Source organism: Ochotona curzoniae, unplaced genomic scaffold (assembly GCF_017591425.1).
Source record: "Ochotona curzoniae isolate NIBS_2020 unplaced genomic scaffold, NIBS_Ocur_1.0 contig_908, whole genome shotgun sequence".
NCBI lineage: Eukaryota > Metazoa > Chordata > Mammalia > Lagomorpha > Ochotonidae > Ochotona > Ochotona curzoniae.
Window position 1 is genome coordinate 15582574 of NW_024466607.1, and position 25641 is coordinate 15608214.

The following is a 25641-nucleotide window of genomic DNA, read 5'->3' on the forward strand; positions in this document are numbered from 1 at the left end:
GTCATGTGATGCTCTTCCCTCACTTAACCTTGGCCACTTTGTCCCAGCAGTCCACAGCCCTGCCCTGATCCCAGTCTACCCCTATTCTCTGGCGCTCCAGTCCCCGGCCTTGGGCCCAAACCAACGACTGGAAAAGCTGTGGTGGCCAGGGAGGAGTGCCAGCAATAGTTCATAGTAACAGATCTGTGGGCTCTCAAAGCTAATTTTTTACTAAAAGTTTTTATACAGCCTCAAATTGTTTTATTAAAAAAAATAGATTAAAAATGGTGATGCTTACAGCAGTTTGTACAAGCTCTTAGTGTCAATTCCATGGACCCTGACGGCTTTGCTCGTATTGATTTTTTTTTTTCCTCCTCCCTCCCCCTTTTCCTAACAGTTTAAATTCTGGAATTACACTGGGCCTCTTTCGCCTTTTTTAGCAAGAACGTCCGTCTGTCCATCTACATCTCTGTCCCATGACTCAGGGGCGCCCGCTGTGCTTCGACTCTCCTCGTTTGGAAGCAGCATGACTTTTCTTGGTGTCCAAGTTATTTTGGGTCCCTTTTAGGGAGGAATGCCTTTCGCAATAATGTCGCCCTCTCCTGGTCTGGGATGGGTGGGTGGGTGGATCCGGAGCAACTACTTTCTAAGCCATATCGACTATTTTGCAGAGGGTTCATGTGTGTGCTGCCTCAGGAGGGCAGGGCAGGGCTGGCCAGGAGGGGCAGGATCTCCCTTCTGCCATGTCTGGAGGGCTCTTCTGCTTGGCTCTCCTCCCACAGGCCCCAGACCCCAGTCCCTAGCAGGGTCCTCCGAAATAAGCGGTGCCCCTGTGGGAGCTCCCAGTGGACAGCAGTGACTATTGGGCCTGGAGCCTCCAAGCCCTGGTCCAAGCCAGAGTTTCCCTGATGCCTCAGAGTCAGGAGCACAAGTGGAATCTGACCCGGGTGAGATTCTTTCTGATGACCTTGTCAAAAAATAAACAATTCCTACTGTTCCAGGTAAGGGCTTTGAAAGGCCTTCCAAAGAGCTCCGTTGCCGCAGGCAACCCCACCATCGGGCACCGCTGCACAGAGACAGGCCTGGCCCCAATGGCCTGTTGCCTTAGCAACCGGAGCCGATGGGGCAGTGAACAGAATAATAACAGCAACAATGCCTTCACAGGCAGCCTCCCCTGCGTGCTGGGCTGGCTAGTCGGCCGTTGGACTCTGTTAGACGGAGAGCCACTCTCACACTCAAGTTCACCAACCACTGACGTGTTTTGATTTCCTTCTACATGATTTTACGATGTGTTTTCTGCATTCTGTATAGAAACATATCAAACTAAATAAAAGCAGCGTCTTTATTACAATGCCATGGCCTTGGAGCATCTATTTCCCCCTTCGCCGTGGCTGTGGGAAGGACCTTGGCCAAGCCCACTGGGAGGTGTGGTGACAGACTCCCTATATAAATTTTACTTTTTGGGGGGTTCTCTAAGAGGACTTGGTGTGGGCTCCTGCAGCTCTCCCCAGATGTAGGCCCTTCTCTCCCCATTCCCCCGAGTTCCTGCAAGGATGAAAGCTTAGGGGTACCTGTGACAACACCTAACCCCACCCCTTCCCTATTGTCTTGGGAGAGTTAGGGGTTTGCAGTCTCCCTGGTAGTCTCGGGGTGGGAATGGCATTGCCCTCTGTGGGAAGAAGTGGGGGAGGAGGGAAGGGAATGGTTTATGGCCAGGCTGCTTTGCCTTACTTGGGCCTGTAGATTGTGTGCAGCTGACCCTAAGTGCCTGGCATGAGATAGGCCAATAGAGCAGGCCGAGCATGTCTGTCAGTGCCTAGCAAGGGGCAGATGGGGCCATCCTGGGATACCTCTTGATGTGTGGGAAGCAGGAACCACAGCAGCTGTTTTCAGAGGAGGATTAGGGCATTGGTCACTGAACAACTGGTGGCTCTTCTGGGATCAGCTGTGCTACCACTAGCTATTTGGCGCTCTCCTCCTGTGGGCTGCGTTCTGTACCTCAGCTCACTGCCTTTAAGTTCCAGAGAGGATGTTATCCCATCTGGCAGAAGGAGCTTCAGGGGGTAGGGAGTCGATGAAGGTCAGATACCTTCTTACAGAGTTAGGATCTGAGCATGTGTTTCACACAAAGTGGTCAAGGAGAGGCTCCTAGCGTGGCTCACCCCATGGACCTGGACGCAGTAGCTCTGTCCTTGCTTCATGTCAGGAAATCCTGCTTAAGGTCTCTCCTAAGACTTTAAGTGAATTCGTGGCCTTAGAGAATAGTAAGGCCAGAGCAGGAAGGACAGAAGCTCCTAGGATATGCGGCCCCTGTCCCCAGCATTCCTGGCACATTTATGTGACACTTCCTTGAGGGAGATGGGGGCTGCTACAAGAATCCTCCAGTGCACCGGCCTCTGACAAGGGCAAGTGCTAGGATCCCTTTGTCCGGTTCCTGACCCGTAAAGGAACTGTCTCCATGGGGTTCCAGCAACCAGTGACTAGGGTTGAAATAATGGGTCTTCCTCGTCCCTCCCCCCCGCCCATACCTGCAATAAGGGTATAGAATCAAAGTAAGACTGGATGAATGCCTTCCATCGGCATGAGTGAAGGCACTACCATGGGACAAGGTCCAGGGGCTGGTCCCAGGCCAGAGCTCCCTGGCCTGCAAATCATGTATGTCTATGAGTTTGTGGCCAGCCTCGTCCTCCCTTTGTCCACAACAGGCGAGCAAAATTCCCAAGCAGGGCTGCTTCCCAGCTCCTCTACAAGGAGGAAGACACAATCCAAGCATCACACTCAGGGTGAGCTTCACTCTTGTCATCTTAGATCCCTAAATCCGTGGGTGGCTTGTCCTTTTGCAAATTAGCGCATTTTCTTCACTGTGTCTTAAAGCATGGTGACTGTGGCTGTGACTGATCAAGTCTTGGGACTAATTTAGGGGAGGATCTACACAAAGTATGACACACTTTAAGTTGTCTAATTTATATTTGAAAAACGGGCATACCTTCCCTCCACTGGTTCACTCCTCCAAATGCCCACCAACCACCAAGGCTATACTGAAGTCAGGAGGCGAGAAGTCTTGGGTCTTCTGCAAGGACACCCAGCACTCCAGTCCCTGAGCCGACATCTCTTGCCTCCTGGAGTGTGCGTTAACGCCAAGTTAGGTTAGAAGCCAAGTTAGGTTAGAAGCGATAGAGCCAGGACTCCAATCAGGCACTGGATATGGGATGCAAGCATTCCAGGTCCAGGCAGCCACTTAAGCAACTGAGTCAGATATCTACCCCGGGGGTGTTTTCTGATTATGAAATTTGTTTCTGTTGCAGAATTGCAATTATTTGAAACTTCTAGAAGATCTAGAGGAGATGAGGCTGGTTCTAGTACACACAGGCTAGTATTGGGGTGCTCCTGCAGGAGAGGGCTGCTTGAGGGGAGGATACTCAGGACCCTACTTCCCTCAGCGTTGTGGGAGCTTCGTCTGAGGCCAGGAGAACTTGATTTGTATGTATCCCTGTGGACGGCTCCGTGTGGCCAGGACCAGGTCACTGAGCAGGTTCAGAGTGGGGATGGTGCAGACCTCAATGCTGGTTAACAGCTCCTAGTGCTCCCCCTCTTCCCGTGAGCTCAGCGGAGTCCCAGCCACTCAAGGTGGAAGGACGGATAGCGCCCGGCCTCCGGGAGGTGGCGCCAGAGCGCCAAGCCGCCCGCGGTGGGCCGAGTTAAGACCGAGCGTAGGCGGGACTAAGGCTCCCGGGACGGGAAAGGCGGAGCCCGGCCGAGAGCCGAGCCGGCAGGGGATTGGGTAAAAGCCCGGGGCAGGGCGGGACCGAGCGCAGCTGTGGGCGGGGAGAAGGCGCAGCTGAGAGCCCGAGGGTAAGGGGCTGGGATTCAGGCACCTGTTGATTCCTGCAGGAGCTTGGGGCTTGGGGGAAAACAGGAGGAATGAGGTCGGGAGTTCCACAAGTAGACTCCGAATTTAGATGAAGGTAGTCAGGGACCAGTACGAACCCTTCCTTTGCGCATTTCCTTGTCTTTGCTTTTGCTTTGCTGGCGGGCTTCGTAACCCGTGGTGTCCCGTGTCAGACTGCGCACTCTGGGGCTGGCGCTTGTTGCTTGTCTCTCCTCTTTCAGCCTAGCCATGGGATCTGGGAGAGTCCTACATAAAGCCCCACACCTCTAATAGTGAGGTTGGGGGTCCCCCTAGTCCATGACTCTGGTACTGCAAGCAGTTGGGACTAGGGCAGCTGGTATGAGGAGCCATCTCTTCAGCTTCAGGCACACGGGGACAGTAGGAATCATCCATCCAATTGGCAGCTGACCAGGGTCCCCAGGACCAAGGCTGACGGTGTTATTGCCTTTGGTCTTCATGGTGCATCAGTGTTACGATGCAGAGGGCTAACAGAGCCCAAGTTTGAGGCCATGTTGGAGCCCGTGCTGCTCAACACCTCTGTTACAAATTGTAGGAGAACCAGGTGGAGAAGGGGGCTGCCTAGGGGCTGGTATTGTGGCACAGTGGGTTAAGACACTACCCGGGACGCTGGCATCCCACATGAGTGCTGGTTCCAGTCCCTATTGCTCCATGCTGACATGCCTGGGAAAGCTGTGGAAGATAGCTCAAATGAATGGGCTCTTGCCACCAACATAGGAGACTCCTATGGAGTTCCATGCTCCTGGCTTTGGCCTGGCCAGGCTCTGGCTGTCTTGTAGCCATTTGGGGGAGAGAACTGACAGATGGAAGACTTCTTTACCCCTACTGTAGTAATTCCTTTCTTCTTTTTAATAAAGAGGTGCTGGCTTTGTCTATGACAGGAGGCATTGAGGTGTTAGCACCTCATCTGTGGGCATGTGTAGGGGAGGTGCCAGCTTTGTCCTAGATGAATTTGTCCTCAGGGGGCATGTGCCTTGTTGGCTGGGCCAGGCCTTGGGCACAGTGGCTGTTGAAAGGACTGCAGTCCTGCGCCTGTTTGGGGAGCAGCTGTTGTGTGCGTGCAAAGGCAGAAGCAGCTCTCCCTTGTGTCCAGTGGGAGGCTCAGGGTGCCAACGGGACTCCAGCAGCTCTTGCTTAGGGCCACTGCATCCCTCAAGCCCCACCCTCAGCCCCAGGCAGCTAATCAGCTCCTTCATGGCACTGCAGGATCCTCTGAGAGGGAGACAGGACTGAGAGAGGGGCCATCTTCATCCTGGAAGCTCAAAGACAATCCCTGAGGCCGAGTTGGAGCTGACAGGTGGGCCCAGTTGGAATTAGCATTCAACAAAAGCGGGTGGAAGGGAGGGAGACTTGGCAGACATCTGACCTTTCTGCTCCCTAGGGTAGCAGATGGAGGATGCTCAGTCTCAGTAACTCTGTCTGCAATGTCAGGTCATTGTCAGAAAGACTGCCTTTCCAGAGAGCCGATGCCCACGCCAGGCCTGCCAGCTGGAGGGGGTTATGGATACCTACCTAGCAGCGCATTCCCAGGTGTTACTACTGAGCTGATAACCTGCTGCTGCGTCAACAGCAGAACTTGGGCAGGCTCTCCTCATATTGCCTGGCTTGGCGCACCCTGGCTCCCATCACAGTCTCACTCCCTGCCCCATTCTGTCCAGCCATCCTAGATGGCAAGGGCTCACTGGCCTTGCTGTCAAGATGACAGAGTAGAGGAGTCCTGCTAATATCTATTCCTGTCGGACAGCGATGGGGCTCAGTGGGGAGAGTGACTGCACCCCATGGCTCAAGATCCTGGGTGGTGAAAGCTGTTTCTCTCTTGCCCAGATGACTGCCAGTCACTGGGAATTGGCCAGGAAAAAACCAGGAGCCAGAAGTGTCTTCTGGATATCCATCACGTGGATGTCAGGACTCAAGCACATGTGCTATTTTGTGCTGCTTTCTCAGGCAATTAGCAGGGAGCTGGATGAGAAGTAGAGCAGTTCAGCGCAATGTGGTAGCCTAGTGGCTCAAGTCCTCACTTTGCACGCACTGGGATCCCATATGGCCTCCTGTGTGTGTTCTGGCAGCCCCACTTCCCATCCAGCTCCCTGCTTGCAACCTGGGAAAGCAGTAGAGGATGGCCCAAAGCCTTGGGACCCTGAACTCATGTGGATCTGGAAGAAGCTTCTGCTGGCTTTGGATCAACTTGGCTCTAGCTGTTGCGGCCACTTGGGTAATGAACCAGTAGATGGAAGATCTTTTCTGTCTCTCCTGCTTTCTGTAAATCTAACTTTCCAATAAAAATAAATAAATCTTTTTTTTAAAAAAAAATGAAGAATTGGAGCCTCTGGCATAACAACCAAGTGCCCTTATGGGATGTGGGATTTGTAGGCACAGCTTTACCCACCATGCCACAGTGCCGGCCCCTAAAAGGTGTTTTGTAACAATGGGATTGTGGCAGGAGAAACACAAAGGGCTCAAGAGGAGGACCCCTATCTAAGAGAATTTTCAGAAGCCAAGCAGAACTTAGTCTGACAGAGGGGCCAAGCGAGTTGTTCCTTTGAATGAACCATCCTCAACTCCTCTGACCCTCAACTCTCTAAACTGGTCAGGAGGCAGCCATGGGGCAGGACTTTCCACATGGGGCAGTTGTCCTGCCTCCGTGGAACAGAGGTGGGAGGAGAGCACTGAGGGAACTGGGAGCTTGATAGGAAGCATCACAGTAGGAATTCAGGTGGCATTTCCTAACAGCTTCCTGGAACAGTCTTTGTCTGGCAGATCCCACATCTTCTTGGGGTCTGGCTTGCTCAAGAAGGAGGAGTGCATGTGTGACTGAGCTAGACAGGGACAGGAGCTTGTCTGTGGAAGCACAGAGGGGCAGGAAAGCAGTCTTGTTTTGACTTCGACGCTTACAAGTTAGAGGAGAAACAGCAGCGTCATGATTTTTTCCTGTCACAACAAGCTTGCGGAAGTGTGTAACTAACAGCGACGGGGCTTAATGAGCTTTCTTGGTAGCAGTGCATGGGCGGTAGGGTTAGGCTGGTGCTAAACACTGCTGACGATTTTTACTGCTTTTTGTTCCCACCACACAATGCAAGTTTGAAATTCTGCAGGCAAGCAATTTCTTTTTTTCTAAGATTTATTTTTATTGGAAAGGCAGATTTTGAGAGATAAGGAGAGACAGGAAAAGATCCTTCATCTGCTGGTTTACTCCCCAAATGGCAACAACTGCTGGAGCTGAGCCGATCCAAACCTAGGAACTTCTGTATCTCTCATGCAGGTGCAGGTCCTAAGAACTGGGCCATCCTCCACTGCCTTCCTGGCTGTAAGTAGGAAGCTGGATGGGAAATGGAGCAGCTGATACATGAACTGGCACCTGCCAGTGCTTGAAGGTGGAAATTAACCTGTTGAGCCACAGTGCCAGCCCCTCTCAAGCAACTTCTGTCTATCCAACCTTCTCCTCTGTCCCTGATCCACCTAGAGCTATTGAAACTGTTGGTACACCATTGAGGTTGTTGAGGGCAGCCTCGGAGGAACAGACCAGGCTTCTTTTTGGCAGCCTCATTCCAGTCTGAGGCTTGACCTGGGAGTCATGGGCAGTGCCAGCAGGACATGTCCTGGAGGCAAAGCCCCTGCTTCTCCGGCCTTCCCTTCTCTCCAGTTCTGTTGCTACTTCCCAGAGGAAGAGAGGGCAAGGAGACCGAAGAAGGGCACAGAGTTCTGGGAGCCCGTGGAAGCAGACAGATCCCAGTGCTGCCATCATGCCTTTCCCAACTGTCTTCCACACTGCCACCCTGATCTGTGAAGTTTTCCATTGAGCTTCCCCCTTCCCCATGGAGGCTGCCATGCTTTACATGTTAGTGTAAGGTGACCTGGGCTGTAGGAGGAGGAAGCAGGGAGGCCCGAGTTGGGGCTCTGCCCTTCCTGCCGTTGCTCCCTAGGTCTGCAGGCTGCCTTGTCTGTGACCCAGCTGCTCTCTGGCTACTGCTCCTAGGGTGGTCCTGCCATCCTTTAGTTCCCCAACACTATCTGCCAGTGTCTAATCACACCCACTCACCCTAGCAGGAAGCCGGTTGTGACTGGGCCTTTTCCTACTTGAGTTGATTAGTATTATTATTTTTCTCTATTACTTTTCTCTTTTCTCTCTCTCTCTCTTTTTTAGATTTGCTTGTATTGCAAAGTCAGATATACAGAGAGGAGGAGAGACATAGAAGAAGATCTTCCATCTGATGTTTCACTCCCCAAGTGACCATAATGGCTGGCACTGAGCCAATCTGAAGTCAGGAGCCAGAAGCTTCTTCCGCCTCTCCGACATGGTTGTAGGGTCCCAAGGCTTTGGGCTGTCCTTGACTGCTTTCCCAGGTCACACACAGAGAGCTGATGGGAAGTGGAGCAGCCAGGATTAGAACCAGCACCCAAATGGGATCCCTGTGCGTTCAAGGTGAGGACTTTAGCTGCTAGACTACCACGCTGGGCCCTAATTTTTCTTTTTGTCTCCTCTCTAATGTTCCACAAGGAGCACAGCTGGACAAGCGAGAGAACACCTGTCCACCCAATGGCCTGTCTCGGTGTGTGCATAGATTCTTCTTCTCTCTGGACTTTCTCCACCACATCTTCCACATGTCACCTGTCAAACTAACTTGGGAAGAAGATACTTTCAGCAAGTGAAGACTGAGGGGCTGGCAAACCTTTGCGCAGTTCCCAGGTTCATCCCATCCTTGGTGGGTCAGCAGGAAGGGGGTGGGACCGAGCACACCACTCAGCCAATTTGTACCAGCTGAGATGTATTTATTCACTGGTCATCAAGTGAAGTGAATTTTCCTGGCTGAGTGAAGACAGCCCAGCAACTATCTTCTCTGTGAGAAGCCAAATGTAAACTCAGAGTGGGTACTTATCATGTCAGCAGCTGGAACAGGGTGAGGGGCAGTCTAGGGCACAGACCACGTCAGATAGGGTCTTTTGGCTGAGGATACCAAGTTTGGTTAGAGAAGGAAATGATCCTGAATCAGTGAATATAAATGGGAGACTGAATTTGGGTGCTGGTCAGCTAGAGGCCAGCACCACACTGTGGTTGCCAGGAGTCCCTGGGCTGAATGCCAGGGCAGACATAGGCCAGGGCAGACAACTTCCTGGGGGGTGCTCTGCAGAGGCAAAACTTGAGAGGAGGAGAGGGGCCACTACCAACCCACACTTGGAGCCTTCCTGGACTCCCTGGGCTGTGCTGTCACCAAGGCAGCAGGGACTCTTGGGGAGGGATGGTCTGCTCACAGTCAGGAGTCCACTGTGTGGAACCAACTCCCTAGGCCTGCTGATTGGGTAGGACTAATTACCCCCACAGGAACCAGGGCCTGTTGACTTAAACATGTGGAAAGTTGCAGCTCCTGGGGCTTCTACAGACAAGAAATAAACATCCTTTCCCCCCTTCCAAGTTACCCAAGCCATACCAACTGGTGTTTGTGAAGCCAGAACAGTCTGTGTTTGGACAGGGTCAGGCCAGGGCTTGCCCATAGTGCTTGTGTGTGTGTGTGTGTGTGTGTGAGTGCACACACGTGTGGGCACATGCATACATGTGTGTTTCTTGCCCAGGAGGGAAAGTATGACACAAAACCTCTAAATTCACCACAGGGCCAAATAATAATAGAGTTGTGATGTGTGTGTCAGGTGCTACTAATATCCCAACTTTGAAGGCTAGGAAGTCACACAGGTGCCATGTGGGGAGTGGCAGGAATGAGATGTGGACACCTGTGGGACCTAAATGTGCACCTATAGTTGCTATCACAACACCCTTCACTAAGGGGGAGGCACAGTGAGGGCCACAGTATGGGCAGGGAGGGTCTCTTTGTCCCAAGTGGTTCCAGCAAGGATGGGTCCTTCAGCCTGAAGGGCAGCAGAACCCAGTCAATAGACAACACTGGGGAGAGAGGTGGCTCTGCATGCCTATTACCTGGCTGTGCTTGCTCTTTTATTCACCCCATCTAGCAGTTCAGGACTGCAGGCCCAGGGAGGGCCAGAACTGACACTGCACAGGTGCCTGCATCAGGTTGCCCATGTGTGTTCATGGAAACACCTGATTATTCCCCAGCCAGGTTAGAACTGCTGAAATTGGAGCCAGTGCAGTGGCACATCAGGCTAATCCTCCACTCTGCACTGCATCCCATTTGGGCATCAGTTCTGTCCTAGCTGCTCCACTTCCAATCTAGCTCCGTTTGTGGGCTGGGAAAGCACTGGAGAATGGCTCAAAGCCTTGTGATGATGCAACTGCATGGGAGACCTGGAAGAAGCTCCTGGCTTTGGGTTGACTCTGGCTGTTGCAGCCATTTGGGGAGTAAGCCAGCAGATGGAAGAGCGCTCTTTCTCTCTCTCTCCTTTCTCCCTGTAAAATCTGCCTTTCTATTAAAAATAAATTTTAAAAAAGAACTGCTGAAATCCCATGTGACACAATCCTTATGATTAAATTAAGTGGGTTTGTAGAATGGGTCCAAGTTGGGACTGGCATGGTGGCACATGTGACAGACACCGTCATCCCATGTGAGTAACAGTTCAAGTCCCACCTGCCGCCCTTTCAATCCAGCTCCCCGTTCCACCTGTCTGGGAAAGTAGCAGAAGATGGCTCAAGCATTTGGGCCCCTGCCACTCACCTGAGATTCAGTGGAGTTCCAGGCATTGGCCTGGCTGCTGCCATCATTGTGGGGGGGGGGGTGTGGAGGGTACACCAGCGGATGAAAGATCTGTTTCTCTCCTCTCTTTCTGTAATTCTGCCTTTCAAATAAAATAAATAAATCTTACTAAAAAAGATGGATCCAAGTTATTTAAGCCCTTCTACATCATGATCCACTGTGGGAATAAACCCGTGAAGGGCAGCTTCCCCCTGAAGGACTGACCCAAACACATGAAAGTGGGGAGAAGAAAGGCTTTTTATCTGTGACTCTGCAGGAACCAAGCACCCTTTAATCAGGCTGCAGGTCCTCTCCCCTAATTCCTCATTGGCTGAGTACTTTGGGAGTCACAATCTTCTCAAATGTAGCCCAAGATGGGGCAGGTGATGGGCTGTCTAGAACAGATGCTGGGCAAACAGGACTGCAGCAGAGGCCTTGTGTGGGAAGACTTGTTAGAATTGTTTGTTTAGAACTACACCAGGAAAAAAAGGAAAAGAAAAGGAGAACTACTCCAAGAAGAGAACAGTGATGGTTATAGATTGCATTACAGACAAAGCAAATAAGCAGAGTTGCAAACATGTTTTAGCAGTTGCAGCTTTTTTTTCCCCACTTTAAAAATGCTTAAACATTTAAAAAAATGTATCTGTATTTGAAAGACTGATTTACAGGGAGGAGGGACAGAGAGAAAGATCTTGCATCTGCTGGTTCACTCCTCAAGTAGCCACGATGGCATGAGCTGAGTTGATCTGAAGCCAGGAACCAAGAGCTTCTTCCTGGTCTTCCATGTGAGTGCAGGGGCTCCAGAACTTGAGCCATCCTCCACTACTTTCCCAGTCCATAAGCAGGGAGTTGGATGGGAAGTAGAGTAGCTCGAACAAGAACCAGCACCCACATGGGACGCTGGTGCTTGAAGGTGGAGGGACGCTGGTGCTTGAAGGTGGAGGTTTAACTTGTTGAGCCACGGCACCAGGACAGTCTGTGTAGCTGGAGGTTTCTGCTATGGCTGCACTGAGGCCGGTCACGTCCTTTGAAAATACCCCATTGGCATTTTCTTACATTGATGAAGCCAGGGAGAATTTGGAACATTGGCTCGTCTAGGAAATACTGTCCCGGGAGAAAGTGCAGACACCTCTGTCGGCCTGCAAACCCCACATGGAGCGAGCTCTCAACACACAGGCCACCTGCAGCCTCACCTGCAGCCAGAGCTCCAGGTCCCCGCCCTTGCCCCCATCTCCAAGGTCATTGTCCCAGGGCCTGCGGAGGCAGCCTTCCAGCTGCTTTCAGACCAGCCCTGACCAACTTCTCTCTTTCCCGGGCACTTCTTGAGATTTCTTCTTGGGCCCAGCCCTCAGAGTGAATCCCTCCTGGCTCGCACTCGGGCTTCAATCCTCCACCGGCCGTTGAGACCCTGGCCATCCGGCCCTACTGCATCCTCTCTCCTTCCTCTTAGGACGTTGTGTCTTTCAACACCGTTGTTCATTTTCCGTTGCAATTCCTTGGCATCTTGTGAGGCCACAGGCGGGCGGCCCCAAGACTCCCCGCCCGCTGAGGCAGTCTCCACTCCCGCGTTTCCGGGGCCGAAAGCACCACTAATTCCACGACCACTTCTAGCTGCCGGTGACCTTCCACACTAATCCTGTGGAACATTCTACGACCCCTGCCCGCCCGGCCAGCTCGAGGCGGTGTGCTGCTGCCCCGGGGAGCGCATGCGCGGGCGCCGGAGGCCTTCTCCCAGCGACCGCGAGGCAGGCGCGCGCACACGCGTCCTCTCAGGCTAGCGGGAGCGCGCGCGGGAGGTGGAAAGGGGAGGCGTGTGTAGGGAAAGGGGTGAGAGCGACGCGCATGCGCGGCGGCAGGCGGCGGCGCGAGCAGAGCTGGGAGATGGCGGCGGCGGCTCCGAGAGTGTGAGCACCCGCCCGGGAGCCGCCCGCCTGGGCGTAGTGCGACCCCGACCTCGCCCGCCCTCCCGCCTGCCTGCCTGCCATGGGCAACGAGGCCAGCCTAGAGGGCGGCGTTGGCGACGGGCTGTTGCCTCCGGGAGGCCCTGGCCCCGGCCCTGGCCCGGGCCCCGGCGCAGGGAAGCCGCCTTCAGCACCAGTCGGCGGTGGACAGCTCCCCGTGGCGGGCGCGGCGCGGGTGACCGTGGGACCACCGGTCCCTGGCCCTGGCCCTGGTCCCGGTCCCGGTCCCGGTCCGGGCTCAGGCAGGTAAGCGCGCGTCTCGGCGCCCGGGGGGCGGGGAGCTGCTGCCTGAGGCTGGTCTAGGGCCCTGGGACTCCTCGGTCTAGTGTGGACATGCAGATTGCACGTCAGGCCATGGCTTTGAATCGTGACAGGCTGTCATGAGGTACCCACCTCGCGGGGCGTGGAGGGAGGAAGGGAAGCGCGCCTTCCCATTCTAGCTACCCTGCTTTGCGGAGGCAGGGTTGACGAGCCACAGGGTCAGTCAGGGCCTGCAGACCGTGACTCCATCACGAACCCCAAATTCATTCTCCCCCTAGAGGTGGGCCCAACCGCCCAGGAAGGGCTTATGTAACCTTAGCCTGGTCCCTCTGCACAGGGAAGCAGTGGGATGGAAAACGTCCTCCTTGTCTGCCAGTGTCTGCAGATGTTCATTGTGTTGGGCCTAGGAAGCAGCACAATGGGAGTGGCTGTCAAGGGAGATAAGTGTCATGGTGAGGAACAGAAAGATGCGGGCATAGTTGAACCGTGATCTTGGTCTTGCACTTTCCTCAGGCATTTGGTGGCTTAGCCATCGCTGGAAGAAAGAAAACAGCCCCCACCGTACACCAGTAGGTTTGACTGTACTAACAGGGTCATGTGCTTTCGGGAAGGCTTGGTGAGACACTTTTGGGGCGAAGCAAAAATGCCAACACATCCTCTACCACCAGAGAGGTTCTTGTTGCCTCATGATGTAGAGCAACCGGCTCAAAGCCGTGGAAAAGCCAAAACCCTCATGGAATGCTTGACACAGAGTGTATCTGATCGAATACTATGAAACCCATTCGCTTTAGGTGTATGCCAGACCCAGGTCCCAAGAAAATAATCAAGTAGCAGTGGACGCAGTAGAGGGGAATGCCAAGATAGATTGTCAGCCAACTGAACACTTCAGGGAGTAACCAAGAGGTGGCAGAATAAAATGGAAGGCATCATCTTGACACCAACTAGACGTGGGGAGTAGCAGAGCCTGGGGTCTGGGCGGGGGAAGAATGCATTTTTCCTCAGGTCTGAGGAAGTGTCATTTTTGATTCTTCAGCTCTCCAGCTACTTGTCTCTTGTGTTTATTTTTTCACCAGTCATGTTTCTTAGCTAGTGGTCAGAAAGCTCCCATGGGTGGCCTGAAACCTGCTTGCAGCCAGGCAAGCGTGCAAGTATCCTTTTCAGAGGTGGGCTTTGTTTTCTCTCCCTGGGTTATTGCTGTCATGCAGCTGGACAGCAAACTGGTTCTCAGAGTGGTGAGCCCTGTCCATTTGGCTGTATGTTGAGGTGCTGTCTGGGTGTTCCCTGGACCCACCTGGACTGTAGTGTTTTCCTTCTGAGGGAAACCTACAGCCAAATGGAAAAACACCTTGCTTGGAGGAGCTCTGTTTGGGGAACGGGCATTATTCTTTGGAAACCAAACAGGCTGCTCGTCTTGTAGCTTCTCATGTGTTGCAGAACCAAGCCTCTGGAATATTTTGAGAAGACTTGGGTAGGGCTGAAAGGAGGCAGGGGTCCACTGCTCATGGTCCTAGTCCGTGTTTCCTTTTTAATAGGTATTCTGCTGCAGGGCCAACGGCTGTGAGTGAGGAAAGCTGGAAGCCCTTGCTACAATTAGCAGTCAGTCACACCATCTCTCTCTCTTTCTTGTTTGGCTCTGCACAGGGCTCACACACGAGCAACTCTCAGATCAGGAGGCGATCTGGCCCTGTGTCCCCAAAGCTCAGAATGAGGGACCCATAGGAGATGGACTTACTCTTCCAGCTGATACCTGGCTTAGCCTGGCAATTCCATGGTTGGTTTCGTCTTTGGTGTCAGAACAGCTCCCATTCCCTCTCAGCAGAGCATCTCAGATACCTGATTCCAAATTTAGCCTGTTCTGTTCTGAGATGCTGCTGAACAGATTGGCCCATTGATGAAGCCCCGTGGCATGTGCTTCTGAGCCTTCAGGAAAGAAGCCTGGCACAGGGACCTGCTGGTTGCCAGCAAGAAGGTGCATTTCAGAGCAGCCACACCCCTCCCAGAGGTGGCTAGAGGAGCAGGTCATGGAGAGCTCATCTTTCTAGCTGCCAGAGGGAAATGGGAACTGAAGTTCAGGGGTGCTTGAATTCTCTCTTCACTCCAGACTGAATTAGTCTTTCTTTTTGTCCTCATGCTGAGCTGACTTGGGCTTCGGGAGAGGGTGGCGTTAGCAGAGGCAGAGCCTGGTTCAAATGCCAGGAGGAGCAGTGCTGCCACACCCTTCATGTTGCTCTCGGGTGTTGGTGTGTGAAGGGGCTGTGGGCGTCAGAGCCCAGGCTGACCCCAGGGTTGCCGTGTGCAGCTGGATAGGCAGTGTCTTTCCCAAGCAACACCAGATTGGGAGGAGGCCGAGTTCTGTCTCAAGCTCCCCTCTCCAAGCTGTGTCGCAGTGTGGGCTGCTTCCTGTTAGGGGAGGGGGCATGATTCACTCAGGCACTGCTTTCCCTATTGATGAGTATGTGCTGAATGTACAGTGAGGGGTGCACACTGCTGAGATTTTTGTCCATACATATACTCACAATACACCACCAGATCATTTCACAGCTCTTCCGGTGCCCTCCAGAAAGCACAGTTTTCATAAGTTGCACAAAGGGGCCTTGTAGACCAGTGGGAGCTTGTGTGGTTTGCACCAGTCCTTTGGACTTGCAAGTATGGGGATCATTGCAAATTGATCTTTTTAGTAAATCAGCTATAGTATGTTTCCCAGATGTCAAGAACAAACGCTGTACTTGGTTTTGTGGGAAGTCTAGAAGGATGTCCTCCCCACCACCTCACAGACTGGCTAGTTAGATTTGTCCCTTGCTGAGCCAAAGCATGGAAAAAAACGCAGGAGAGATTCTTTGGGCAGCTCTGTGGGCTGTCAAGTGGGAGGAATAGAAAGGCAGAGGCAGTCTTCAGGAGAGAGAGTGTATGAGAGCCCTGATATGTCCCGGTGGGGTTAGGAGAGGTGGAGATAGCATGCAAGTTTGATCTGTGTAGCCAGGGACAGTGACCACAGAATGAGGCTGAGAGAGAGGCCAGGGTGGAGCTATAGCAGCACCATACAAGGCACTTGTTCCTCATTGCACATTAAAATCCATCCTCAGCTACCAAGTCGCCCCTCCTCTTTTAGTCCCTTCTTATATCATGGAAATGTCTTGAGCCAAAGGCAAGCTGGACACAGAGGACCTGAGCATTGTCTGGAAAGATGGGTGAGACTGCTCTGAGAACTACTTTCAGTTTCTTCCTCTCTCTTGCACTCTCTTTCTTAAAAGATTTATTTATCTAATTTTTATTGGAAAGTCAGATATACAGAGGGGAGGAGAGACAGAAAGGAAGACTTTGTGTCCAATGATTCATTTCCCAAGTGGCTGCAACAGAGCCAGAGCTGCATTTTTCCAAAGCCAGGAGCCCGGAACCACTTATGGGTCTCCCACATGGGTGCAGGGTCTCAAGGCTTTCGGCTGTCCTCAACTGCATTCCCAGGCCACAAGCAGGGAGCTGGATGGGAAGTGGAGCTGCTGGGATTAAAATCGGCACCCATGTGGGATCGCGGTGCAGGCAAGGCAAAGACTTTAACCACTAGGCTATTGTGCTGAGCCCAAGATTTATTTATTTTTATTGGAAAAGCAGATATATATGGAGAGGGAGATACAGAGAATAATATCTTTTATCCACTGGTTCACTCCATAAGTAGCTGCAACGGCCGGAGCTCAGCCAATCCAAAGCCAATTGCAAGGAGTCTCTTCCATGTCTCCCACGCCAGTGCAGGGTCCCAAGGAAGTGGGCCACCCTTGACTGCTTTCCCAGGCCACAAGCAGGGAGCTGGAAGGAAAGTGGAGCAGCTGGGATGGGAATCTGCATCCATGTGGGATCCTGGTACATTCAAGGTGAGGATTTAGCCATTAGGCCATCACACCGGATCCTCTTCCTCTCTTTGTAAAGATTTTATTTAGTGTTTGAAAGGCAGAGTGACAAAATCTGAGAGGGAGAGACAAAATCAGTGAAATAGAGATCACTCTTCCATCCACTTCTCAACTCACTGCAGTAGTGGGGGCTGGGCCAGAACGCCATTGGGATCTTCCTCATGAGTGGCCTTGACCCAAACCCTCGGACCATCATCAGCTGCCTTTCTAGCTGCATTAGCAGGAAGCTGGATAAGAGGTGAAGTTGCTGGCCCTTGAAGCCCTCACTCTAATATGGAGCCGGAATCTGATATGGAATATTTTGTGCTCTAGTGCCTGCCCCCAGAGTTCCTTTCTTTCTTTTGTGCTTTTGTTTTGTTTTGTTTTGTTATTTAGAGTACCTTTTTTTTTTAAATTTATTTATTTTTGTTGCAAAGTCAGATACACAGAGAGGAGGAAAGACAGAGAGGAAGATCTTCAGTCCAATGATTCACTCTCCAAGTGACTGCAATGGCTGGTGCTGAGCTGATCCGAAGCCAGCAGGGTCCCAAGGCTTTGGGCTGTTCTCAACTGCTTTCCCAGGCCACAAGCAGGGAGCTGGACGGGAAATGGAGCTGCTGGGGTTAGAACTGGCGCCTATATGGGATCCCAGCGCGTTGAAGGTGAGGATTTTAGCTGTTAGGCCACCGCACTGGGCCCTAAAGTACCTTTCTTAAAAGGGATTTGTGGGCCCGGTGTGGTAGCCTGGTGGTTAAAGTCCTCGTCTTTAACGCGCCAGGATCTTATATGGATGGCGGTTCTAGTCCCAGCTGCTCCACTTCCCATCCAGCTCCCTACTTGTGGCCTGGGAAAGCAGTCCAGGATGACCTAAAGGCTTGGGACCCTGCATCTTCTTAGGAGACATGGAAGAGGCTCCTTGCAATTGGCTTTGGATTGGCTCAGCTCCGGCCGTTGCAGTTACTTATGGAGTGAACCATCGGAAGGAAGATCTTCCTATCTGTCTCTCTTCTTCTCTGTATATCTGACTTCCCAATAAAAATAAATTTTAAAAATGTAAAAAAAAAAAAGGGGGTGGTGGTGGTGGATTTGTGAGGCATGATCTCTGTGGCCTGGAATAAGCCAGATTGGTATACCAGCCAACAGTCAGGCTATAGAAAAATTTAGGACTTATTTGTAAAGATAAAATGAAGGACATAAAAGGTTTGGAGATAAAGGTCCTTTATTATTTAATGGAGTTCTTGTTTGGCCCCAGTGGCTGGATTCCCACGGAGGGAATGCACCGAAGTGAGTTCACCTCTGCTTGGTGGTGATGTCAAAACTTCACCCTGAAGCAGCAGACACGTTTTTGCATTTCTTACTAGGGAATGAGGGGTAGATTTGACAATATGGTTGCTCCCAGCGTCAGTAAGACTAATAAGATGCTGTTGCTTCAAAAAAAGAATAACTTATAGTGAAGTTATTGGAGAAGAAAATATATAGATAAATAAATTATTGGGGAAATTCCTCATGTGTATCGAAGGAAGAAACGGGCCCCTGCATTTCTGTTGCTTGCGGTATGTACCGTCAGCTCACAGTCAGATGCCTTCATCTCCCTCCCCTCCCCACAGAAACAAACTGCAGACGTCCCAGAATTCCAGCATGAATAGTTCAGCGTGTATTTGCAAGGAATAAGAACTTTGAAGATAACCACAGTGCCATAATCACATCTGAATAGAGTATCAATCCCTTAATGTTAGCATGTATCCAAGCAGTTTTTCTGATTGTCTTAGGAATTTATTTTTTTTTTTTTTAAAGATTTATTTTTATTATTTTTTCATTGGAAAGGCGGATATACAGAGAGGAGAGACAGAGAGGAAGATCTTCCGTCCGATGATTCACTCCCCAAGTGAGCGCAACGGGCCGATACTATGCCGATCCGAAGCCAGGAGCCTCTTCCGGGTCTCCCACGCGGGTGCAGGTTCCCGTCCTCAACTGCTTTCCCGGGCCACAGGCAGGGAGCTGGAAGGGAAGCGGGGCTGCCGGGATTAGAACCGGCGCCCATATGGGATCCCGGGCGTGCAAGGCGAGGACCTTTAACCACTTGCGCCACCGCGCCGGGCCCCTTAGGAATTTATTTTTACATTTAGTTTGCTTGGGTGGTGATCTGTACATTGCAGTGGGCTGATCCGTATCTGCAGTTTCTTTGAATCTGTTGGTTCCTATCTTTTTGCTCCTTGCATAGCTGTGTTAGAGAACTGTGTCTTTCACCCTGTGATTTCTTAGATTCTGGGTTATGCTGATTAGATCCCTATAATGTCATTTATGATGTTCCTTTGTCCCATATTTTTTCTTGGAAGCTACTCATTTTCAAATTTTGTTATTTTGGCCAAGAAATTCTAGCTTTATAAATTGTGTGGTCCTGGCACAGTGGTTTGGTTAACTAATCTTCTGTCTTGCAAGCACTGGAATGCCATATGGGCACTAGTTCCTGTCCTAACTGCTCCACTTCCCATCTAGCTCTCTGCTTGTAGCCTGGGAAAGCAGTAGAGGATGGCTTAAAGCTTTGGAATTCTGTACACATGTGGGAGACTGGAAGAAGCTTCTGGCTTTGGATTGGCTCAGATTTGATCATTGCTGCCATTTGGGGAGTGATCCAGTGGATGAAAGATCTTCCTCTATGTCTCTCCTTCTCTCTATAAACCTGCTATTCCAATATAAATAAATAAATCTTTTTGTTAAAGTATGTATTTGATAAAGAGAGGAAAAAACCTTTTATCTGCTGGTTCACTCCCCAGTGCCTGTAACATCTAGGGAGTTAGATCATGTCAAAAGAGCTCAGTTCTCAAACTGGGTCTCCCGTGTGGAAGGCAGGGACCCAGGTACTCAGGCCATCATCTTGTGCTGCCCAGGATGTGCATAAGCAGGAAACTGGAATCAGAAGCAGTCACTCCTGTATGGGATGCAGGTGTCCCAGGATTCTGGATTTCCAAGGAAGGGTTTGTTGAGGGCTTCAGACATGGAGAGGATGGGTGCACACTGCAGGTAGAGTTGAATTTTAGAGTAATTTGGGAGCCAGAGAACAGTATGGTGGATCACTTTTTTTTTTCTAAAATTCTTCCTCTCAGTTTGGTTCTAGGTTTGTTTAAAACAAGGGCTGATGTTTTGGCACGATGGATTAAGTGTCTGCCTGTGATGCCCACATCCCACAAAGGCACTGCTTTAAGTCCCAGCTGTTCCACTTCCAATCCAGCTCTCTGTTGATGCAGCCTGGGAAAGCATCAGATGATGGGATAAGTGCTTGGGCCCCTACATCATGCGGGAGACCCGAAAGAAGCTATTGCCTCCTACTTTGATCTGGCTCAGCCCTGGCCATTGCAGGTGAATGAACCAGCAGATAAAAGATCTCTCTCTCTTTCTCTCTGTCTCTCTCTTTCCTTCTCTGTCTGTAGCTTTGACTTCCAAATAAGTAAATAGCTCTCAGGTGCCTCAGGGTTTGTCTTTTCTTTCTTTGTTTAAAAATAATTATTTATTTTTATTGGAAATGTAGATATTTGAGAGAAGAAGAAACAGAGAGAAAGATCTTCCAACGATTGGTTCACTGCCTAAATGATTCCAATGGCTAAGACTGGGTTGAGCTGAAGTTGGGAGCCAGAAGCTTCTTCCAGGTCTCCCACATGGGTACAGAGTCCCAAAGGCTTAGACCATCCTTTGCTGCTTTCACTGGTCATAGGCAAGGAGCTAGATTAGAAGTGGAGTAGCTGGGACTTGAACCAGTGCCCATATGGGAGGTTCTACAAGAGGTACAGGATTAGCATGCTGTGGGGACTGCATTGGCCTCAGGAATTTTTTTTTAAAGATTTATTTTATTTATTTGAAAGGCAGGGGGAGAGAGCAAGCAAGAGCAAGCCAGACAGCCAGCATTAGCAGGAAGATGAGTCAGGAGCAGGAATTGTCAGTAGGTACTTGGATGTGACACATGGGTCCAAGCCCTACTCTAGCACTGGCCTTTTAAATGCTGGAATGGTGCCTGAGGTCTGCATGTGTGCAGTAGGGCTGCATGTTGTTTTAGAATGCAAATCCTTCCCAGTAAACTGGCACAGGATGGACGATCTAGCTGTGGGCACTCCTGCCCCAGGCTCTCATTTGGTGCCAGGGGCATGCAAAGAGAGGACTTTAGCCACTAGGCTGCCCACTGGGTCTTAGAAAGATTTTAAAGTAAATTTTTATAAACATGGATTTAGGAAATCTTTACTGAGCACCTGTGGAATGCCTGTCCTTGGTTGACATGTGGGGAATAAGGGAGGGACAGTGTGGGCTCTGCCCTTAGTAGCTCATCCTCTTGGGGGCAAAGGCTTGACCCTCAGCTTTCTCTTCCTTAGAGTTTGCTGCTGCCTGACCTTCGTGGAAGGCAAATGAGAGCATGATTAAAAGGGATTGTATTATTCCATTTTCTAAAATAGTAGAGCCTAGATCTGCATGGTGTTTTACAGCTTACAAAACACATTCACAACATTCACTTATTCTGTTGGGAGCTCTAAAGGCCCAAGATGAGCGATTCAGAAGTAAAGCAGCCAGCAGCTGTGAGCAAAGCAGAATGGCATGCATGGAGCACAGCTGGAGAGCTGTGTCACTTCCCTGCCACCGCTCTGAGAAGATGGAGGTGGGGGAAGAGGGCTCTGAGGAGGGGAGGGCCAGGAAGTAGGACATGGAGCAGAGGACCATGTAGGATGGAGCGAGGAGTGAAGGCAGTGTTCTTGGCGGGGGTCTGCAATACAGGTTTTAATCAAGCTGGATGTTACTGGAAACTCCTGGGTGGGTCCTCAGTTTTCCTCCCACCTCTGACAGCAGCCTTCCATGAGAAAACAAAAAGGAAGAATGATGCCTGTCCCTGCTGCTGAGCACCCTTGGTGATCTAAAGCAGGGTCATAAATCAGAAGTACAGCATGCCCCGCTTAGGTTCTGAGGAGCTCCGCATGGAGACGATTGCTCTTCCATCATGTTGCACATTTTTTTTTTACAATGGATGGCATGGCCACTTAATTAAGCCTGGGCCCAAGAGAGAGGTTTCTGGCACCCTGCCTCTGGCTGCTGCTTTTTAAAAAAATAATGTTTTAAAAAATTACCTATTATTTTTGTCAACTTCAAAAACAAAATAAGGAGAGAAACATATTCTCTTTCTCTCTCTCTCTCTCTGTCACACACACACATTCATACTGGCTCACTCCCCAAATGCCTACAATAACCAGGATATGCCAGGCCAAAACCAGGAGCCAGGAGCTTTATCTGGGTCTCCCATATGGATGGCACAAACTTAAACATTTGGATTGGGCCTGACACTGTAGCCTAGTGGCTACAGTCCTCACCTTGCATGCACTGAGATCCCATATGGGATCCCATATGGACACTGATTCTAAACTGTGGCACCATTTCCCATCCAGCTCCCTGCTTGTGGTCTGAGAAAGCAGTAGAAAACGGCCCAATGGCTTGGGACTCTGCACTGGCATGGGAGATCCAGAAGATGCTCCAGGCTTCTGGCTTCAGTTTGGCTCAGCTTTGGCCATTGTGCCTGCTTGAGGAGTGAATCAGCGGATGGAAGATCTTCCTCTCTGTTTTTCCTTTTCTTCGTAATATCTAACTTTTCAGTAAAAATAAATAAATCTTAGAAAAACAATTTGGGCCACAACCTGTTGCCTCCCAGGAAGCTAGTTTGCTTCCTTCAGAGTATCTAGGACTGAAACCAGGCACTTCAGAATGGAGTGTGGGTGTCCTAAGTGGCAGTTAATCCACTGTGCCAGAGTGCCTGCCTCTTTGGGCTGCGGTTGGAAGGCAGGTTTCCCTCCTGGCACTGACTGGTTAGCCAGGCAACAAGGCTCGTAGCCATGCTTGTGGAGCCTGCTGCAGATGCCCTGCTTGTCTGCTGGGTGCTCAGGCAGTAGTCAGTGAGCCTGTGATTTCCAGGTAATCTGGGTTGGTTTGGCAGTCGGGGAAAGAACTCTGGTCATGGGCCCTCCAGATGAGCACATGGGCAGCCTCCTGTCATTTGCAGAGTAATAAGAGGGCCCTGGTGCCCTCTGTAGCTCTGCGGTCCCACTGGTCTCTCCAGTGTCAGGGTGCTGTGTATGAAGATGCTTCCTTGAGGAATGTGGTTGGCTTTGGCAGGGGACGTGTTTGCTATGATCCCCTTTAATTTTAGGCATCAACTCCAGCCTTGAACAGCTGCCCGCATGCCAGCCCTCACACCCTTCACAGGCTCTGCTGTGGCATGACTTCTGATCCCAGGCAGGTGACTTTGCCATTGGGAAGCTCTGTTTTTCTATTTGCCGTAGATCTCCTTATATCTCCTATCTGCTGGCCCTAGCACTGCCCTTTGACACTTTGGACTTGTGTCTCACAAGTTTAGCAGGTGTTCCCGGTGCCTGCTAGTGCACAGTGCCAGAATAGAGGGTCCTTATGTACTTCCCTCCTCAACCCCATTCTCTGCACGTAGCATCTCCAGCCACTGTGGCTGTGATGAGTCTGGGATCCCTGCTGACCTGGATTGTTCTGCCTGAGGGTGGCAGTATTCTGAGGACAGGGAGGGCCAGAAAACAGGGACCAGGATTCTGCTCAGCAAGTCACATGGACTGTGAATAACACACTTTGCAGGATGCAGGATTGCAGGGGCCTTTTCTCATGCCACATGGGGACACCTTCCCACGCCTCTTTGAGCTTCCTGGCAGCTACTCCCACACTTGTCCAGCTCGGTATCTGCACACATTTGGGACATGTGTGGCCCACGTGTGATTCAGTAGGGTCTGGCATGGTCCCTGCGTCTTCTTTGGTACTGAAGATCATTTCCAACATCATGAGACCCTTTCAGATCCCGGTTCTGATCCATACACTGGGCATAGCAATTATGGTGGCGTGCTTATTTCAAGAATCATACTGTGCAGTCTGCTTCCCTTCCTGTAGCCCTGAGAACTGCTTTGCAACCCCCAGCACTCAACCTCAAGTGGTTCGTGTTGGATTCTTCCTGCTTGTTCAGGCTTAGCAAGGTGCTGGCTGAGAGGCGCTGGGCAGGCAGCCTTTGCCGCCTTGCTGAGGCAGCCCTCGTGTATTACCAAGAAGGCCCTGTTTAGGACTGTCTCTGGTTGGTGGGTCATGGCTTGCTGATCTGTCTGTGGCTCTGTGTGGCTGATGTCCCTAGGCATAGCGACTGCTCTGTGCTAGAAAGTTTAAAACACATAGAAGCAGAAAGGCTGGTCTGAGGAACTCCATCCCAGGAAGCCATCTCCTGCCTTCAGGGCTGAGCAACGTTTTGTCTGCTTGTCTTGTCCATGGTCCTCTGGCCTTTTTGTTTGTTGGCTGTTGTAGTTTTATTCAAATTCCCAACGTATCATTTCACTCATAAATAATTTAGGATATGCTTCTAATTGTGAAAAGATATACTTTTTGAAAGATTTTATCTGTTTTACTTGAAAGGCAAATATATAGGAGAGGGAGGGAGAAAGAGAAAGGAAAAGAGAGTGAGAAAGAGATAATTGTCTGTCTACTGGTTCACTCCCCAAATGCCATGAGAACTGGTGCTGAGACACTGGTGCTGAAGTGAGGAATCAGGAGCTTCTTTTAGGCCTCCCACATTGAGAGGACCTTTTTTGGGGGTCTTCCATGTGGGTACAGAGGCCCAAGGACTTGAGCCATCTTTTACTGCTTTCCCAGGTGCATTAGCAGGAAGCTGAATGAGAAGTGGATCAGCTGGAACTTGAGCCAGTGCCCACAGGGGATGCCAGCATTGCAAGCAGAGGCTTAACCTGTGCATTGGCACTGACCTCCAGGTATTTTGAAATTTAATCCAATGACATTATCACAGTCAATAGTTAACTATAATTTTTAAAAAGATTTATTTATTTTTATTGGAAAGGCTGATATACAGAGAGGAGGAGAGACAGAGAGGAAGAGCTTCTGTCTGATGACTTACTCCCCAAGTGGCCACAACAGCCAGTGCTGTGCCAATCCGAAGTCAGGAGCCAGAAACTTCCTCCAGGTTTCCCACGTGGGTGCAGGGTCCCAAGGCTTTGGGCTGTCCTCGACTGCTTTCTGAAGCCACAAGCAGAGAGCTGAATGGGAAGCGGGGCTGCCAAGATTAGAACCGGCGCCCATATGGGATCCCTGCACGTTTAAGGTGAGGATTTTAGTAGCCGCTAGGCAACCACACCGAGATAGTTAACTATAATTTTTAAAAAAGATTTATTTATTTATGTTGGAAAAGCAAAGCTAATGAGAGAGGAGAGACAGAGACAGATCTTCCATCCACTGATTACTTCCCAGATAGCTAAAATGGCTGGAGCAGGGCCAGGAGCTAGGAGCTTCCTCTTGATTCTCCCATGTGCGTGTAAGGACTTAGATTTAGACTTCAGTTGCTTTCCCAGGCCATTAACAGGGAACTGGATCTGAAGTGGAGCAGCCAGGACTCAAACTTGTGTCCATATGGGATGCTGGCACTACGGGTGGAGGCTCAACCTACTACCTCATAGTGCCAGCCACAGCTATTTTTTTTTCTTCAATTTGTATCATTTATTTGGTGGGAAAATCCAGATATTTGTCTTGAAATATCTCTCGTACTGATTTTGGCTGAGCACTTCCTTGTGATGTTATTTTACTTATTCCCTAGTCTTCCCATATTTCCTGTAAACTAGATTGGATTAGATTCAGATTTAGAGCCTGACTTTGTGGCACACATGCTTAAGTTGCTGCCTGTGATGCCGTTTTAGAGATTTATTTATTTTTTATTGGAAAATAAGATTTACAGAGGGAAGGAGACACAGAGAGATCTTTCATCGGCTGGTATACTTCCCAAGTGGCCACAATAGCTGGAACAGCCAATCTGAAGTGAGGAACCAGGAGCTTCTTCTGGGTCTCCCACATGTGTGCAGGATTCCAAGGCTTTGGGCTGTCTTCAGTTGCTTTCCCAGGCCACAAGGAGGGAGCTGATGGGAAGTGGAGCTGCCAGGATTAGAACTGGCACCCGTATGGGATCCTGGTGTGTTTGAGGTGAGGAC

The 25641-nt window shown here is 50.8% G+C and overlaps 1 protein-coding gene across 1 annotated transcript in view; it reads left to right on the forward strand.

The window, feature by feature from the left end:
• Positions 1–12504: 12504 nt before the first annotated feature.
• Positions 12505–25641, forward strand: part of BSN (bassoon presynaptic cytomatrix protein) — an 81462-nt gene continuing 68325 nt past the window's right edge. The window contains exon 1 of the mRNA XM_040995011.1: positions 12505–12728. Coding sequence (XP_040850945.1) covers positions 12505–12728 — 224 coding nt within the window. The remainder of the gene's footprint in view (positions 12729–25641) is intronic.